This window comes from Kogia breviceps, chromosome 1 (assembly GCF_026419965.1).
Source record: "Kogia breviceps isolate mKogBre1 chromosome 1, mKogBre1 haplotype 1, whole genome shotgun sequence".
Lineage (NCBI taxonomy): Eukaryota > Metazoa > Chordata > Mammalia > Artiodactyla > Physeteridae > Kogia > Kogia breviceps.
In genome coordinates, this window is record NC_081310.1 from 157,082,352 (window position 1) to 157,102,680 (window position 20,329).

A 20,329-nucleotide genomic window follows, 5' to 3' on the forward strand; every position below is an offset into this window, starting at 1 on the left:
GCCTTTGGCAAAAGACCGTGTTATGAATATAAGCCAGCTTGCCAGAACACTAGGTTTCTTGACATCTTTATTCCAGATTCTTTTGGCTAGGAGTTCTCTGTCAAATTCTTTCTTAAAATCTGATAACCCTGATTATTTGCATTTGGTAATTTTGATTCTTTTATTAATAATGGCATTTTCTGAGGGATTTAGGAAGAATATCTCCCACTGAAACATCATCCTAATCCTGTCTTATGTTTATTTAAGGATAAAGTATGTCAGACAAAATCATGGCAGGAAACAGGATATATCTCAGATGACTCAAATGAAGAGACATTATTGATGGGACTACCTACAGAATTATGGCCTGGGTTAAGGGAACAAACTAGGGATGGTGAGACACCCAGAAAGTGGCTACAGCAGTAAGCCATTACCTCCCCTGGGCCAAGGGAAGGAAATAGTATTGCTGGAGCCCAGTGAGTGCTAGAGCCCATGCATAAGAGCCTGCCCAACAGGAGCTGTAACCATGAACGGACATAACAACTGTCAGACACGGCACTGAAATGGGAAGGGCATGGAGAAAGTACAACCTCATGTCACTTCCCCACTGCTCTTCAATTTCCTTCCAGTGCCTCCAGTTGGCCAAATCCAACCAGTAGTCAGTGGGTAAGTGAGTCCAGGTGGTGCAGTCCCCAGGGGTCCTCCCCACAGGGCACAGAACAGAAAAGGGGAAGAATGGATTTGGGGTGAAGGGAACTGATTTAGGGGTAAAGGAAAAAAACCAGTGCAGAAGGAAGATGACTGCATTTTCTCTTCTGTCATTAATTGTGAAGGCTCTGGAGTCAGGCCTAAAGTCTGAATTCCAGTTCTAGCACTTACTAGCTCTATATCATTGAACATTTCAGCTGACTTCTCTAAGTTGCCTGATTTCTTTAAGCCTGTTTCCTCATCAGTCAAGTAAGTTAATAATACCTTTCTCCTAAGATTGAAGTCAATAGTCAATGAATATGTCTGACTCATAGTAGTTTCTCCATAAAGTTTTATGATCAAGACCACTAATGGTATTATTTACCAGTGTACAAAAAAACAAAAACACAAACTAGATGATTCCAGATGCAGAAAGGCCCTACTAGTTTTGTGTTGTATGCTTGCAAACACTTGTAAGATTACAGTTACACAGTCTGCATTTTACCATAGGGACTTACGGAAAAACAGAGTGAGCGAGTGATTTTCAGAGCATGTTCCTGATCCCAGTACTTTGTGCAGTCCCACCAATGCCTGACGGTCTCAGACAAAGGAAAAAAGGAATACAGGGACAGCAACATAGAATTAGGTAGATAATTAACACTTTATTCTGTTTATTTAAAATGTCAGTGCGGACCTTGAGGATTGAAAAGAGCACCTCTAAAGAGCCAGTTGATTTTGAGCAGTGGATTGAAAGAGGTATGTGCTGTTTCACCAACATTGTTCTGATCACGAGGAAGTAGAGAATTGTCCTTTACTCTGTATTTCCAACTGGGCTGCATTTTGGTGAAAAAAAGATGACTTGAATGATTCTTGTGACATATTTAGAGCCTAGAAAACCCAGGTTTGAATGCAAAGATACTTCTTCACTTACTGGTTAGGTAATTGTTAACATGTTACTTAATTTTTCTGAGTTTCAGTATCCTTATCTGAAAAATGGAGATGATACCTACTATTTAAAGTTTTTGAGAACATAGTGTCTGGCATATAGTGGACAAACAATAAGTAATTAGTTTTTCATCTTTCCCTCCTTCCTGATTAATGGTACTATTTAAATATCATCAACAGAATTGGTAACCTCTAGTTAAAAACAGCATATTGCCTTCATATGTCTATCTCCGTTCCTTCCCAAAATACCATGAAAATAATAATAAAGGAATAAAAAGAGGAGGGCAAAAAATAAAAACAAACAAAAAGCCAGGAAACCAAAACAGATGGGAGAGATCAATATATATTATGGAAGAGAGGAAGCAGATGAAGGAGTAGTAACTTCTATAGCAGAATGGAGTAGAGTATAACCTAAGTACCTGCCGAGAAGAATATCAGCTGAGAAGCAAACCAGTTTATCCACAGAATCCCAGAAAGGTGTAGAACTTGAAGGCAAAGGTACCATGGAAAGTGTGAGTGAGGCATGTGTCAGAAGACAAAGGTGATTAGTTGAACATCTATATACAAAGCATATATATGTACACACACACACACACACACACACACACACACACACACACACACATATTAAAAAGGACCCTAGGTACCTTCTCCTACCCTGTAAAGCTAGTGACCAGTCTTTCCTGCCACAAACCACCCCCAAGAGGTGACTAGGAACATTGAATGTTGAGGCTCAGGACTCAGGGAAACCAGGCATAGTAAAGAGAGTGAGTGAGACACAGAGTAGAAAACAAGGGATTTAAGTGGAAGCATACATATTGAGTGGTGGGAACTCCAGCCTCCTTCCTGTGCTCTGCTCAGCAACCAGGAATATAGCCCCAGCCAGGAGATTGAAGGATTTATCTTTGGAGAAACTGAATGGTCCCAGAAGATCTATGGATACTGACATAGGCTAGCTCATTCTTGGACACCCTATCAAAGTCCAGTAGTCAACAAGTCTTGGCTTATGCACATTTTTCAAATGATCTATTCATGAGGAACAGAAGCCAAAAATCACCAGACATATGATGAAGGCCTTAAAACCTCAATATAATCAAGCCTTTAGCTCTAATTCCAATCTATAGGAAAAGGGGATAGAGAACAAATTAAATGAAACCACGAGGAGGCAATATGAGAAAATGAGGGACATTTACAGGACAACTGACCTGCTCTCTTCAGTAAGTCAATGTGTGGGAAAAAAATGTGTGTGTGGGAGAGAAAGCAGTTCAAGATTAAAAGAGACTTAATTCTGGGCTTCCCTGGTGCCGCAGTGGTTGGGAGTGTGCCTGCCAATGCAGGGGACACGGGTTTGTGTCCCACATGGAAGATCCCACATGACGCGGAGCGGCTGGGCCCGTGCGTGAGCCATCGCCACTGATCCTGCGCGTCTGGAGCCTGTGCTCCGCAGCGGGAGGGGCCGCAGCAGTGAGAGGCCCGCGTACCTCAAAAAACAAAACCAAACAAACAAAAAAAAGAGACTTAATTCTGATTTGAATAAACCAACTATAAAAAGACATTTAGGGGGACAATGGGGAAATTTGAATATGGACTGGGTATTATATTAAAGCATTTTTTAAATTGTAATATGATAATGACATTGTAGTTATATAAGAAAATATTCTTATTTAGAGATAGATAACCAAATATTTAAAGGTGAAATGTTATTATGTCTTAGACCTTCTTTGAAATACTTTAGCAAAAAAAATTAGATAAATCAAGTATGGTGAAATGTTAGTAATTGCAAATTCAAGATTATAGGCATATATAGGAGTTATATCCTGTCTTTTTTATGTATGTTTGAGATTTTCCAATTTTTCATAATTTAAAAAAATGAAGCAAATGAAAGAAGAGGTTATTATTAACTTCTAGTAGAGGAGGAGTTGTCTAAGAAGGAAAATGTGTCACAATTTATTACGTATTTCAGCAGTAAATAATGTTTATATAGATAATAGTATAACCATCAAGTATTGATTTCAAAATTGAGAGGATGGCAGGAGGGAAAAGGAGGAGGAGGAAGAGGATATTGGTCCAAGAGACCTAAATTTCACCTACCATAATATAAAGTCGGTAAAAAATTGATAAATCAAGAAAAGGAGTATAAAACGTAATTCCAGGAAAAACAGCTTAAAGTGTTGAAAACATTTACCTTTAGGGAGCAGGACTGGAGGAAAAGGGGTCAAGCAGGGAATTACTATTTTTCATTACCTCAGAGAAAGGTTAGGAAACAGAAAGAAAGTCACACATAATCTTACTTCCCAGAAACTTCCCTTTTTGTACTACATGCCTTTTAAAATTATGTACACTATTTTGATACAAACAAAATTAATTTCTAAATAATGTCAACATTATTATATCAATTAAATATTTCATGTTTCCAAAAGAATGTTTGATGTGATTAACTCATGACCAAATAAGTTAATCTGTCCTAAAATTACACAAGTAAAGGTTTTCTAAAGCTGGACACCAGAAAAGATCAATTCATGGGTGGTGTAACTCAGCATCATAGTGAAAATTCATTGTGAGAAGCTGAGCCCTAGTCAGGACCCATGAGAATGGTAAGATGGCTATTTTCAGGCCTGCAATTACTCTTAGTAACTTGATCCTTAAAAAGGACTTTCACATTTTATCAGTTCTTCACTTTATATTCCTTTACTGTAATTTACATTTACATTTACTTTTATTTATACTCACTAGAGATATTTTATAGCTCATAGTTTATCTTTCATACCTTTTATATCAAATATATCTATTTTTATATTGAATTTTACCCCCAAAACACTGGTAAATCTGGTTTGACTATAGTTTACCAGATATCATGTGTTGCTGAATATAAATTTCAATATGTCCTCATGCATTTTGAGCCCTACCTCAATTCTGTTGAATTTGTGTTTTAGATCTGGTACATACAGAGGGGCAGCTTCAAACTGAAGAAATTATGGTAAGTAAATATACTTTGAAGAGATAAACATTATCTTTAGCCAGCACAACATATTTAAATTTTAAACCTATCTCCATAGTCATAAAGTTACTAAATACCCTCATAATATTATAGGTTCTGTGTCTCATGAACCAACAGAGAAGGTTATTCTCAATAATATATGACAGTATAATAATAATATGACAGCAAGGATAGAACAGAATTCACTTGTTTTTGTTTTATTTTGTTTATTCATTTATTTTGAAGTATGTACTTGCTTTCCTTTCATTTGATTCTGTAGGCCTTATAGAATAGGAATCAAAAAAGGTTGAGATGCCAAAATCGGATGTTAATTTAAGCATGAAAGGACAAGGGAGATTCAGATAAGGGAACTGGAGCATATCATCAGCAACAAATAAGCCAAAGAGAGATGAGGTGAAAAGAGAACCAGCAGTTTCCAACAACATTCCATTGGGCTTTGCTTGTCAAGTGGAATGAATGCCCGTTGATGAGGAAGCTGCTGCCTCATCAGGAGTTTCTCTGTTCCTGCTAGTTTGTCAGGCCCTGGTTTTAGACAAACACAAAAAGCCAAACAACTGTGAATATGTGTTTTTTAGGTGGTAGTGTTTATTTAACTAAGGTGTCTCTAAATAAGGGTTAAAGAGGTACCTTGTCCATTAGGTTTCCTTCTTCACAACTTACTGGCAGCTGCTATGAAATCGGTGTTTCAAATGATTCTGTAGGAGTTTTTGAATCCTGTTAATTATCTTCTCTACCACCTAAGTGTGCCCAGTGACTGGGGAGGCCGGTGGGGACCAGAAAAATGATTAATTAGACTGAATTTTATCTTCCTATTTTTCTCCATCTTTATTAATGGGTTATGGTTAGTAAGCCTCTGCTGAGTATTTTGTTTCAGGACTCACTGTGGATCAGGGAGGGTTGCAGCATCATAGAGCATTTGGAGAAAAGTAAGGGGGAATGGAAGGCTGTAAATCACCCAAAGTTTAGTACCCTTTCACAACAGCTTTTACTATACTTATTTTCTTCTAGTTGTTAACCAAATGCATTACATACATACATAGCATGTATGAAAAAAATTGTATCTTTAAAAAATATAATATTGTATGAAAAACTTCATAATTATAATTTTAAAATTAAGTGTATGCAGATAGACAGATGTTAACTGATTTCATTTTTCCACTCTCTGTCATTATAACTAATACTACAGGGGACATCTTATGCCTGTTCTTGCTACCACAATGTTCACCTTTTAAATTATTTTCTAAAATTAAATTTCAAGGAATGGAATTGCTGGGTCCATGGGTATAGACATATTTATAACTTCTTATATATACTGCCAAATTGCTTTTTAGAGACTTTTTTTACATTTTTATATAAATGTAAAAGTATAGTAATATTCAGGGTAGTGTATTCTGAGGCATCATCCAACAAATGAAATCTCCTATTATGAAAACTACTTCAGAAAAACACTTTAAAAAAATTAATCAGGGCTTCCCTGGTGGCACAGTGGTTAAGATCCACCTGCCAGTGCAGGGGACACAGGTTCGATCCCTGGTCCGGGACCATCTCACATGCCACGGAGCAGCTAAGCCATGTGCCACAATTATTGAGCCTGCACTCTAGAGCCCATGAGCCACAACTACTGAGCCCTTATGCCACAACTACTGAAGCCCGTGTGCCTAGAGCCTGTGTTCTGCAACAAGAGAAGCCACCGCAATGAGAAGCCTGCGCACTGCAACAAAGAGTAGCCCCTGCTCACCGCAGCTAGAGAAAGCCCATGCGCAGCAACAAAGACCCAATGCAGCCAAAAATAAATAAATAAAATAAATTAATTTAAAAAAATTAATCAGAATTGTACAGTGCAATTTTTAGCTCCACCTGCTATTCTTCCTCAAACCAAGGCTGATATTTGGCTGCTACATATTAGAATAACTATACTGTTACATGTGGTTGGCTTCTCTTCTGAACATTGTATCTTATAAATCATTATATATTTAGAATATTATTCTTGCATCAAACACTTTTTTCTGCTAACTCCTTGTTTAACAGTTAACTAGAATTCTAAATCATCTATATTGATTTTTCCCCTACAGGCACATGATGGCCACGCCACTTACTTGAGATTCATTATTGTATCAGCCTTTGATCATTTTGCATCTGTGCATAGTGTTTCTGCAGAGGGAATAGCAGTCTCAAATCTTTCTTAATAATTATAACAAAATACTCTTGCACTATTTTTAAACAATATATTTAAACATGAAGATGTTATTATTAAAGGTATTTGTATCACTCTGTTTCAGTTTTTATTTATTTTCTCTTCACCATTTTGTAGGAATTTGGTTCATCAGACAGCAGTGACGGCCACCGTGTAGGTCATAAGAAAGCTTTTGCTTCGGTATACAGCTTAATCAAGGACGTGACTATACATGAAAACAACTGATAATACATTGTGTCCCCACAGTATCTAACATAGTACCCTTCAGATATCAGTGCATTAATTTTTAATTTTATTGATTGATTAATGCAAAGGGCTAAGGGAGAAATATGGAAAACAAACAATGTACGAGTTCAAAGAAAGTATTTATGGTATGGTTTCTTTGAGATCATGGAACTTGAACTGGGCCCTGTAGGACAAATCATTTTATTTTCTCTCTTTATTTTGTTTTGATTTCAAGACCTCAGAGAAGAGTTAGGAAACATATAATCTTACTTCCCTGAGACAACCATTATTGATATTATTTGATTTTCTTTATATTTTGGGAAGGTAAGGAACAGGATAGGACAGATTCGGGTGGGGATATAAGACTTCTCTGAATATATCTTATTATACAACTTGAATTTGAAAACATAAATAACTAATATAGCCAAAAGTTAAAATTAAAAAGCAATTCCAAAATACTGAAAACAACAGAAATGCATGAACCTAACTCTGTTACAATTGATAAAATAAACCCACAGGAAAAAAAAATGGCATTAGAATATAGTATTTTATCTGTGCAGTCTATGTTTCTTATAGCTGCTGTAATAAAATACCACAAACTTGGTAGCTTAAAACAATAGAAATCTATTCTCTCAGTTCTGGAGGCTAGAAGTTGGAAATCAAGGTATTGGCAGGGTTTGTTCCTACCAGAGTTCTGAGGGAGAATATGTTCCATGCCTTTCTCTTAGCTTCTGGTGTTTCTGGCAGTTTTTGGCATTCCTTGACTTGTGGCACCATAGCCCCTGTTTCTGCCTCCATCGTCATATGGCATTCTTTCTGTGTTTCTCCACATCATCTTCCCTCAATGCATATTCTGTGTCTTCTCCTCTTCTTACAAGGACACTCATATTGAATTAAAGGTGCACCCTACTCCAGTATTATCTCATCTTAACTAATTACATCTGCAATGATCCTGTTTCCAAGTAAGGTTGCATTCACAGGTACCAGGGGTTAAGATTTCATCATATCTTTTGGGAGACGCAGTTCAAGCCACAACGCAGTCTTAGTGAAATATATATGTGATAGTTAACTTTATGTATCATATTGACTGTGTCACAAAGATATTTGTTCAGACATTATTCTGGATGTTTCTGTGTAGGTATCTTTTAGATGACAATAATATTGGTGGACATTGAGTAAAGCAGACTGCCCTCCATAATGTGAGTGAGCCTCATCCATCAGTTGAAGACGTTAGTAGAACAAAGATTGACCTCCCCTGGTCAAGAAAGAATTCTGCCAGCAGATGGGCCTTCAGACTTATATTGCAATATCAGCTCTTCCCTGGGTCACTGACCAACCCTACAAATTTTGGATTTGCCAGCTTTCTTGTTATCACATGATACTTTCTTGCCAGTCTCAGCATTCTAAAAAAGTAGCAAAAGAGGGACAGCCACAAAGTGCCAACACTTTGAGTCTCTGCTTGTATTATATTTGCTATTGTCCTGTTTCCCAAATCATGTTATATGGCCAAGCCCAGAGTCAGAACAAGAGGGGTCTACCCAAGGGCATGGATATAAGGAGGTGTGACTAAATTGAGGGTGGGGAGGGAGTGGTGGCCACTACTGCTAGAATCTACTACAATTAAACATGGTGCCTCCTGATATGATGCAATATGAAGCACATAGACCAAACTATGAAGTGCTCTTGCCAAAATTACTGAGCCTGAATCAAATCAAGTTCTAGAGTTATTATCATTCAGGAAGTTCAAGAGAGAGAGGAACAAGTAAAATGACACCACAAGGAAGCAAATAGACTTGTAGCCATTAATGCAGCTCACTGAAATGCACAGATCTTTGCCTTCTCTGCCCATGGTAAGATATACTTCCTGGCCTTTTTTGGGTAGTGCCATGTGACCAATTCTGGCCAAGGAGATTAAGGGTAGTTGAATTCTAGGCTGAGCATTTAATTGCCTTCAAGAGACCCTTCAAAGCTCTTCTCTCTCCCACAATGACCAGCAATGTTATTCTCCACAGTAACTACTTCATCATTCTAGGTCTGGGAATGAGACTGGTGATAACAGGTAGCAGAGGTCCCAGTCAATCTTAGGTACACATAGAAGGAGAAATAAAGCTTCATTGTTTTTTGTTTGTTTGTTTGTTTGTTGTGTGTGTTTTGGCCATGTGCGGGATCTTAATTCCCCAACCAGGGATCAAACCTGGGCCCCCTGCAGTGGAAGTGCAGAGTCCTAACCACTGGACCACTGGGGAATTCCCAAATCACTGATACTTTGGAGCTGCTTGTTACCCCAGCATAACCTGGCCTATCGTGGCTGATATACAGACAAATCTAGAGTATGGCCTATCCTACAGGAGAAGTGACCTGGTTTCTTCAACAAGTCAGTGGCATGAAAAATGCTAATTAATTAAGGAAGGGGATCCACTCTAGATTCAGAGAGATGTAAGAGCCCCAAAAAACACATGCCATGTGTGGATTTTATTTGGATGCTGATTTGAGCAAACCAACTGAAAAAAAGACATTTTAGAGATAATTGGGGAAATCTGCTTATGGACTGGGTTTTATTGTTCATTTTGCTAGGTGTGATACTGGTGTTAAGCTTATCTAAAAAAAGGCCCATATTTTTCAGAGATGCATTTAGCAGTATGTAGGGTAAAATAACATGGTGTTTGGGATTTGCTTTAAAATACTTGAACATATTTTTTAAAGGAAAAAGTGTTCGTTGAAGTAAATATAACAATAAATTGTTGGATCCAGGTTATGGATATATGGGGCTTCATTGTACTAGTCTTTCTACTTTAACATATGCTTGAAATTCTTCATGATAGACGAATAACAATAAATAATGCTACAGAGGATATCTCTGCATAAACCTTTGCCTACCCCTCAGATGATTTTTTTTTTTTTTTTGGCCATGCTGTGGCATGCGGGATCTTAGTTCCCCAACCAGGGATCAAACCCACACCCCCTGCAGTGGAAGCACAGAGCCTTAACCACTGAACCACCAGAGAAGTCCCTCTGATGATTTTTTTAGAAGAGATTCCCAGAAGGTAATTAGACAAAGTTAGGAACAGTTTTAAGGCTTTTGATACTTTCTGATAATTTGCTTAACAAGATTTGTTGCACAAATTTACTTACTCTCAGAAAGGTAAGTTTTAAATAAATGGAGGAGAGTAGAAAAGGTACTTCAAGAGTAACGGTACCATCAAAGATATGAAGGTGAGTACTCTCATAAAACGTATTTAGGGAGTGATGAATACATACGTCTGACTAGGGCAAAGGAGAAGACTAAAACCAGACATTGCAGCCAGATCAGAAAGAGCCTTTAATGCTTTCAGATATTTTCCCGTAATGCTGGAGCCATTTAAGGTTTTTGAAAAGGAAGGTGACATAGAACAATTGTGTTCATGTTCAATAAAATCAAACACTGAGGATTTTCCTTTCGCCAGCTTCCTAAACTGGAATGTCAGTAATTCTTCATTTAAGAAACACTGTGTTGGGCTTCCCTGGTGGCGCAGTGGTTGGGAGTCCGCCTGCTGAGGCAGGGGATGCGGGTTCGTGCCCCGGTCCAGGAAGATCCCACATGCCGCGGAGCGGCTGGGCCCATGACCCATGGCTGCTGGGCCTGCGCGTCCGGAGCCTGTGCTCCGCAACGGGAGAGGCCACAACAGTGAGAGGCCCAAGTACCACAAAAAAAAAAAAAAAAAAAAAAAGAAACACTGTGTTAATTTGTATGGAAACACAAAAGACCCCGAATAGCCAAAGCAATCTTGAGAAAGAAAAACGGAGCTGGAGGAATCAGGCTCCCTGACTTCAGACTATATTACAAGGCTACTGTAATCAAGACAGTATGGTACTGGCACAAAAACAGAAATATAGATCAGTGGAACAGGATAGAAAGCCCAGAGATAAATCCATGCACATATGGTCACCTTATCTTTGATAAAGGAGGCAAGAATATACAGTGGAGAAAAGACAGCCTGTTCAATAAGCGGTGCTGGGAAAACTGGACAGCTACAGGTAAAAGAATGAAATTAGAGCACTCCCTAACACCACACACAAAAATAAACTCAAAATGGATTAAAGACCTAAATGTAAGGCCAGACACTATGAAACTCTTAGAGGAAAACATAGGCAGAACACTCTGTGACATAAATCACAGCAAGATCCTTTTTGACCCACCTCCTAGAGAAATGGAAATAAAAACAAAAATAAACAAATGGGACCTAATGAAACTTAAAAGCTTTTGCACAGCAAAGGAAAACATAAATAAGACAAAAAGACAACCCTAAGAATGGGAGAAAATACTTGCAAACGAAGCAACTGACAAAGGATTAATCTCCAAAATATACAAGCAGCTCATGCAGCTCAATATCAAAAAACCAAACAACCCAATCCCCAAATGGGTGGAAGACCTAAATAGACATTTCTCCAAAGAAGATATCCAGATTGCCAATAAACACATGAAAGAATGCTCAACATCACTAATCATTAGAGAAATGCAGATCAAAACTACAATGAGGCATCACCTCACACCAGTCAGAATGGCCATATAGAAAAATCTACAAACAATAAATGCTGAAGAGGGTGTGGAGAAAAGGGAACCCTCTTGCACTGTTGGTGGGAATGTAAATTGACAGCCACAATGGAGAATAGTATGGAGGTTCCTTAAAAAACTAAACATAGAACTACCATATGACCCAGCAATCCCACTACTGGGCATATACTCTGAGAAAACCATAATTCAAAAAGATACATGTACCACAATGTTCATTGCAGCACTATTTACAATAGCCAGGACATGGAAGCAATCTAAGTGTCCATTGACAGATGAATGGATAAAGAAGATGTGGCACATATATACAATGGAATATTAGTCAGCCATAAAATTTGTAGTGAGGTGAATGGACCTACAGTCTATCATACAGAGTGAAGTCAGAAAGAGAAAAACAAATACCGTATGCTAACACATATATATGGAATCTAAAAAAAAAAAAAAAAAGGTTATGAAGAACCTAGGGGCAGGACAGGAATAAAGATGCAGACATAGAGAATGGACTTGAGGACACGGGGAGGGGGAAGGGTAAGCTGGGACGAAGTGAGAGAGTGTCATGGACTTATATATACTACCTAATGTAAAATAGATAGCTAGTGGGAAGCAGCTACATAACACAGGGAGATCAGCTCAGTGCTCTGTGACCACCTAGAGGGGTGAGATAGGGAGGGTGGGAGGGACACCCAAAAGGGAGGAGTTATGGGGATTATATGTGTGTGTGTGTGTATATATATATATATATATATATATATATATATATATATATGTATAGCTGATTCACTTTGTTATAAAGCAGAAACTAACACACCATTGTAAAGCAATTATACTCCAATAAAGATGTTAAAAAAAAAAAATAACAAAAGAAAAAAAGAGAAACACTGTGGTAGACTGTGTTAGGCTTATAGATTGCTGGAAGGGATTTCCAGAGGTTATCTGATTGATCTGTTTGGCACAAGCGTAGAAAATTATCTTTAAGTCTTTTTCTCTCTCTTCTGTGAATGCAGAGAAGTTCTCAGTGCAGTGCTTGTAATACCACATTATGATATTTGAAAACAGCATCCTTTCACCTTCATTTTCCTAGGCTTTAAAAACTCATTTTCACTTGATAAAACCACTCTAAGTCTCAAGCAATAGATACAGTAATATGTGGCTTTACCTTTTGCTTTTCACTGCTGAACCCATCATCTTTTTAAAGTTTCATTTGTCCCCAGTTGGCTTGCTTCTGTCCCCCTCATTTGGCCTTGTCTCCACCTGCCCACCAACTCCTGACTGCCATTCAGACCTTTGTGGGTTTTTTGTGTTTTTTTAATTTATCTTTTTGGCTGCATCGGGTCTTAGTTGCGGCATGCGGGATCATCGTTGCGGTGCGCGGGCTTCTCTCTAGTGTGGCATGCGGGTTTTCTCTCTCTAGTTGTGGCGCATGGGCTCCAGAGCTAGTGGGCTCTGTGGTTTGAGGCGTGGGGCTCTCTGGCTGAGGTGCACGAGCTCAGTAGTTGTGGTGCACGGGCCCAGTTGCTCCACAGCATGTGGGATCTTAGTTCCCTGACCAGGGATCGAACCTGCTTCCCCTGCATTGGAAGGTGGATTCTTTACCGCTGGACCACCAGGGAACTCCTGATTCAGACCTTTGAATTTGCTGTTTCCTCTGCCTGGAAAGCTCTTTCCTTAGGTATCTATACAGCTAGCTTCCTCATTTATTTCAGATCCTTACTCAAAATCTTCTTCTCAGTGAGGCCTTCCTCACAAATTACGGAGCCTCCCTACCCTCACCACCAGACTCCCACCCCCAACCCTACCCCACTGTCCATGGCTTTAGGCAGCTGAGGTAGCCAGCCTGTGTCCTGTGTTTCAAGGGTTCTTGTACCTTATTCTTCTTTTCTCACTACCTCTAAAATTCAACTTAGATTCTCTTTCCTTTAGTGATATCCCAAGCATACCATGAAAGGGGGCAGTGCAGCCTCCTTTCAAGCGTGAATATCTTGGGTCGGGGGCTCAACTGAATGAATTGCCCTTGGCTTCCATACCCTTTTAGGGACAGCCTTGCGCATCACTATCTATTTTGTCTTACTTATCCTTACTCTTATCCTTACTTATCCTTATGTCTTACTTATCCTGTATATCATGTTTATTGTCTCTCTGCTTCACTAGAATGTAAGTTCCACAGGGCAGGGAGTTTTGTTGCTTTTGATCATGACTGTATCCTCGGGATGTAGAAAAGTGCCTGGCACATAGCAGATTTGCAATAAATATTTGTTGACTAAATGAACATTGTTCATTTATTTGCATGTCTATATCTCTTTATACTGTAAAATCCTGAGGAGTTTTTAATAAAGCTAGCTAATAATATATACATGTTTGGATCACTTACTGTGGGCCAGTGCCTGTCACAATGCCTTGCATAAACAACCAATCAGTATTTATTTAAAGGATTGGATAAAAAAGTAAAAATCTAATAACTTTTTAACCATGTACTCAAGCAAGGCAAAGAAATATTAACAGATGAAAATTGTGTCTATCAGTTACTTATACAGACTTTTTAAAAAAGCACTGTGCTGTAAGTTATATCTCAGGAATGCCTCTCTGTGTGAGGCATCTTTTGGGACCTTCCCCTTCTAGGTGATGTTCCAACAGCCCTTTGTAGCTTGACCCCAGTAACAAGCCTTCTAAAAACTAATATGTGGCAGAGTGCATCAAAGTTTTAAACATGTGTATAGCCTTTGACACAGAAATTCCATTTCTAGGAATCTATTCTAATAAAATAATCAGATAAGTGACAAATGAACAAAGATGTCTAGCAATGCCGTTTATAAAATGGGAACTGGAAACGACTCTGCATCCATACATTAGTAAGTATGATATATACAGACATCATATATCATACTTTATAATGGGATATAAATCATATATAAACATAGAATGGTTACTTCTGGTTAAAGATGGTAGAGTAAAGGGATTTTTACTCCACCCTCTTCCTCAAAAGTCATTCACAACAAAAAAGATTATAAAGAGGAAGAAAAAAGTTTTCTCTTCAGGGAAGTAGTTACAACCTCTAACTAGGAAGCATACTTGCTAAGTACTGTGAAATCAGGATTCAGTGAAGGAGGAAGATGAGACTTGACATGCTCTCCCAGAGCTAGACACTTTCTTAAACGTGTCACAGTTCTGAAAGGTTTATCCAACAATCGTTTGATTAGATTGAAGCGATCTTGGTCTGTAGGCAGCTTCAGGAGGATGGAGAATGCCCCACAGGGCTCAGGTTAATCATTCAAAATGGCGGAGGAGGTGGAGCTGAGGAGGAGCCAGGCAAGATACACCCTCGGAGGCTGCTGGAGGTACCGCATGGTGAAGGAAGGCGTCTTAGGTAGCTCGGGCTGCCGTAAAAAATACCATAGACTGAGCAGCTTAACACACCTTTATTTTCTCACAGTTCTGGAGGCTGTAAGTCTAAGATCAGGGTGTCAGCATGGTGGATTTCTCGTGAGATGTCTCTTCCTGGCTTGTAGATGGCCACTATCTTGCTGTGTGCTCATATGACCTCTTCTTGGAGCAAATGCAGAGGGAGGGAGGGAGGGAGGGAAGGAGGGAGGGAGGGAGGGAGAGAGAGGGAAAGAGAGTGCTTTCTGGTATCTCTTTTTTTTTTTTTTTTTTTTTGCGGTACGCTGGCCTCTCACTGTTGTGGCGTCTCCCGTGGCGGAGCACAGGCTCCGGACGCACAGGCTCAGCGGCCAAGGCTCACGGGCCTAACCGCTCTGTGGCATGTGGGATCCTCCCGGACCGGGGCACGAACCCGTGTCCCCTGCATCGGCAGGCGGACTCTCAACCACTGCACCACCAGGGAAGCCCTCTGGTATCATTTTTAATGTTTATTTTATTTTTGGCTGCATCGAGTCTCAGTTGCGGCACGTGGGATCTTCATTGCGGCATGCAGGATCTTTCATTGTGGCATGCGGGCTTCTCTCCTGTTGTGGCGCAGGCTCAGTAGTTGCGGTACACAGCCTCTCTAGTTGTGATGCGCAGGCTCCAGGGCACGTGGGCTCTGTAATTGTGGTGACCGGGCTCCAGAGCATGTGGGCTCCATAGTTGCAGCATGTGGGTTCTCCAGTTGTGACCCACATGCTCAGTGGTTGCGGCATGTGGGATCTTAGTTCCCAGACCAGGAATCAAACCTGCGTCCCCTGCATTGCAAGGCGGATTCTCAACTACTGGACCACCAGGGAAGTCCCTCTGGTGTCTCTATAATGACTAATCCTATCATATCAGCCTCCCCCCACCACCCCCGCCATGAACTCATTTAAACTTGAATGAGTCCTATCTCCAAGTACAGTCACATTGGGGCTTAGGGCTTTAACATATGAATGGTGTGGGGGGGGAGGGTACAATTAAGTCCAGGGCAGGTGGTGAGAAGGCAGCTCACCTTGGCTCTATGAGCCCCATTGCAAAGGAAATAACGAAAGTATTCAAGACAACATATCTAAATCAAAGTTGCAGATTGCCCTAGCTTACAGTTCCTCTTTCTATATTATGTTTCAGCAAATAACAAGCCCTATTAAAAAAGAGCAATCAGAAAAGATCCAGAAGAGGATTGCTTTAGGTCAGGGTCTCTAGAAACAGAGCTTTAGAGAGGAATGGTTGTAAGAGTGATTTACTGAGGGAGTGCTCTTCGGAAGCAGAAGAGGTCAGGGGAGAAAGTTAATCAAAGATGGCTTCAGCTGAAGTCTGGCCTCAGCCTGATACCATAGGGAGCTCTGGAGCATGAATGACACCAGAGAGGTATGCTCTCCAACTTGGAGGCAAGGGACTAGGCCTTTGTGCTCTCAAATCCATCAGTCATTGGCCATGGGCCACCCTCAGGGGAACATAACCTCTCAGGCATTGTAGCTCCTGTCACTTAGAGCAATTCTCAGGAGAAAAGACACTTGTGAACCATTAGCAGCCAACACTCACAGCAGTTGGCAGATGGATGCACTGATGTGGAAAAAGGATCTGGGCAGAACACCGACAGCATCTATAGTAACAATAGTTCTCAAAGTGTGGTCCCTGGAACAGCAACCTCCTGCTCATCTGAGAACTGTTAGAAATGCAAATTCCCTAGCCCAACGCCAGATCTATTGAATCAGAAACTCTGGGGGTGGGGGGGCGGGGCGGGGGGGAAATCCATGAATCTGTTTTTAACAATCCCCTCTAGGTGATTTTTTTTTGTGTGTGTGATACGCGGGGGCCTCTCACTGTTGTGGCCTTTCCCATTGCGGAGCACAGGCTCCGGAAGCGCAGGCTCAGCGGCCATGGCTCACGGGCCCAGCCGCTCCGCGGCATGTGGGATCTTCCCGGATTGGGGCACGAACCCGTGTCCCCTGCATCGGCAGGCAGACTCTCAACCACTGCGCCACCAGGGAAGCCCCTTCCAGGTGATTTTGATGCATGTCAAAGTTTGAGAACCACTGTGCTATAGGGACCTATGATTAGAAACTATAAAACAAAAAGATGGGAGGGGAGCCCAGAAAAATAAGGCAGTTACGGGACACTTGTTGCAACAGAAATTACACAAAGAACATTCTCTCAAGAATGGAGACCCAATAGTTATCTCTCAAAAAGTCAAAAAGAGGGATATCCCTGGTGGTCCAGTGTTAAGTATCCACCTTCCAGTGCAGGGGATGAGAGTTAATCCCTGGTTGGGGAACTAAGATCCCACATGCTGCAGGGCAACTAAGCCCATGTGCTGCAACTACTGAACCCGCCTGCTCTGGAGCCTATTTGCCACAACTAGAGAGCCTACGTGCCATAACTACTGAGCCCGCATTCTCTAGAGCCCACGCGCCACAACTAGAGAGAAGCCTGCCCGCCGCAACCGACAGCCGTGAGCCACAACAAAAGATCCCTCATGCTGCAACTAAGACCCAACACAGCCAAATAAATAAATTAATTTAAAAAAAAAAAGACAGAGAGCTCAAAGAGGTGCAAAGATTTAAAGAAAAAGAAGACACAGAAGATGAAAATTGAGCTGGCAGAGCTGAGAAAAGAAATGGAAGAGAAAAATAAACTGTTTCAGAGGTGAAAGCCACATAAGAAGCAAAGGGATGATGATGATAATTGTAGCAGTCAGCAATGAGTTAGGAAAACTGAAATCAACCTAGATATATAGTTAAAGCTGGGAAGGAAATAATGCAGGCAATTTGTTACAAAGTGTTGAAAAGGCTGGGAAAACAAACAGAAGATGGGAATGTAACCCAGAGCTGGAGCCCATGGGCCACACTCACTGTTGATCAGTGGAAGCACCATTACTGCCTCTGAACAGAAGCCACTCCACCACCATGGCTGGTGATCCCAAAGCAGCTACCATGCACAGTCTCCTGCAATCCCTACAGCCAGAGGTGGAGAAAATGACTTCTGCCTTCTGTCCACCTTTAACCTCCACCAGTGCTTCCCATTGGCAGAACCTAACCAGAATGCAGTGTTCAGGCTTCTACCTCCTGAAACCCAGAGGAGAGTGTGGAAGAGTAGGAAAGAGTGAGAACCAACAAGCTGTATCTGGAACAATAACAAACCCAACTTAAGAAGAATCGGGATCCGAAGAAAAGTTTTGAGAAAAATCAGAACATGGAATCGAAAAGAACAAAGATTTTAAAAGTTATGGAGAAGATAATAGTTGTGGAAGAAAAAAGTATACCCATAATTATAGTCCGTGAGTAAGATAATAGGACAAAAGCAACAGAGAAGATGTTCAAGGCAACAAAGAATGTCCTTGAAATTTAAAAAAAAAAATGAAATCTTAAGATCAAAAGAGGATATTGTATTTACCTTAGTCCTTTAGGTCTACTATAACAAAAATAACATAGACTGGGTGGCCTATAGATGACAGAAACATTTCCTACAGTTCTGGCGGCTGGAAATCTGAGATCAGGGTGTCAGCAAGGTCAGGTGAGGGCCCTTTTACAGGGTTACAGATTTCTTGTATCCTCAGAGGGTGGAAGCGGGCAAGCCAGCTCTAATCCCATTCATGAAGACTCCACCCTCATGACCTAAGCACCTCCCAAAGGCCCCACCTCCTGACACTATCACATTGGGCTTTAAGATTTAGCATACGAATTCTGAGGGGACACAAACATTCAGACCACAGCAGTAAATTTTGACATAGAACAACCAACACTAGACTACATCTTGGTGAAGTTACTCTACTTCAAATATGAAGAAAGAATCTGACAAGTTTCCAGGCAGAATAAAAGCAAGTAAGTGCCAGGGGAAATAAATTAGGCTGGCCTCAGACTTTTCCTCTCATGACAGCTAGACAACAGTGGAACAATGTCCACAAATCTCTGAGGTAAAGAGACTGAAACATAAGAAGCTGAAACCCAGCCAGATATCCTTCAGGCTTAAGGACAACAGCTGGTCATTAGAAGCATGTAAGACTTCAGGGAATACAGGATCCATGTGCCGTTCTTCAAAAAACTGCATACTTGAGACTTTCAATGATGTAATCTATATGGCCAATTGGATATCCTGGAATCGAACATCTAACAATGCTGGACAAAATATTTTAATACACCTTTTGAAGTTAATGGCTGAACTTAGCAGAAATAAAGTTTTCTGTGGCCAGGAACCAATGGAGAGCCTGACTCTGGGGAGTTGAACAAGCATTAAAGTCCCTGGGCCACTTCGAGGGCAACTGCCTTTTGCTGAGAGTCAGAGCCTGAGTTTCCTGGGCCTCCTGCCAGGCACATAAGGCAATGAATGTCTTGCATCAGCTAGAATGGGGTGTAGGCTCAGAGTCCCATGTAAAGCCTGGTACCACAAAGGTCATCACCCTTAGAGAACAAGTGAACTAAAAAGGTAAACCCTCCCGCTGAAAGCAGACCGGCATGGTATTTTGAAGAAGATTCTTCAAATCAGTTGAAGTTCTGAAAGCAAAGTATACTCAGAGTGGGACAAGATGTATTAACAAGCTTCTTTTACTTCCTCTGGATAACAAGATCATTCTTGTTATCCAGACCCAGAGAGGTCACCTTCAAATAGAAAAGCCCTTTCCTGATCATGAATTAGAACTGAATTCAAACCTCTAGAAGTCTCCTGGGCAGGTTTTTTTCCCCCACTTTTGCCCATGTTGTTTAGCCCATTTGAATGCTCTTCTCCCTTCCCGTACTCTTCAGGCTCCCATCCCAGATTATAGAAGTCCTAGGGATCCTTGAAGGCCAAGCCCAGAGGCTCCCACTCCCACAAAGCTTTCCTAGATGCACCCAGCTCAGAGGGGTTGCTCTCTCCTCTGTGCTCTCTGAGCTTTAGTCTCACTCTAAGCCATCATCGTCCACCTTGAATTATGGTTATTGCAGTGCATGTCCACCCCATCCCCCCTGCCCTAGGAGGTTAAGCTGCTGGAGGACCAAAGCTGGACTTTGTCATCTTTGCATCATCACTCAGCACCCAGAAAAGAATCAGCTCAATTAATGTCTGAAGCATTACATTGAAGAGAATTGAATTGGTATGTTTGGGATCTATTTTACCTTTCTGAAAACTCTTCAGTTCCAGCTACTATTATTTGTTTAAAACTGGGATGTTTCTATGCACTTATAGACGTGAATTGAAGGGGGCCCAAGGAGGCAGTTGTGGAACAATAATGATGGTAACCATAAGAGCCAACACTTCGATGGCATTTTCTCCAAGTCAGGCACAGTTCTGAGTGCTTTACTCATGAATCCTCTGTGGAGTAGGCCCTATTGATACCCTGTTTTTTAATAGTTCAATATACAAAAGCAGCTTAACC

At 40.7% G+C, this 20,329-nt stretch overlaps 1 protein-coding gene and 1 non-coding gene across 9 annotated transcripts in view; one reads left to right on the plus strand and one right to left on the minus strand.

Moving 5' to 3' along the window:
• IFT25 (intraflagellar transport 25) overlaps positions 1–9,878 on the plus strand; it is a 35,852-nt gene extending 25,974 nt beyond the window's left edge. For 6 of the 8 annotated variants that reach the window (XM_059063568.2, XM_059063558.2, XM_067007351.1 and 3 more), the window contains exons 5-7: positions 1,354–1,422; positions 4,545–4,588; positions 6,682–6,882. In XM_059063568.2, the coding sequence (XP_058919551.1) occupies positions 1,354–1,422; positions 4,545–4,588; positions 6,682–6,795 (227 nt within the window). In that variant the 3' untranslated portion in view covers positions 6,796–6,882. Of the gene's footprint in view, positions 1–1,353; positions 1,423–4,544; positions 4,589–6,681; positions 6,883–6,920 lie in introns of those variants that run through there. The other 2 variants (XM_067007371.1, XM_067007369.1) reach the window with 1 other exon arrangement.
• TRNAG-UCC (transfer RNA glycine (anticodon UCC)) lies at positions 9,202–9,274 on the minus strand. The gene has a single exon. It is a non-coding gene; the product is annotated as a tRNA-Gly (tRNA).
• Positions 9,879–20,329: the final 10,451 nt, after the last annotated feature.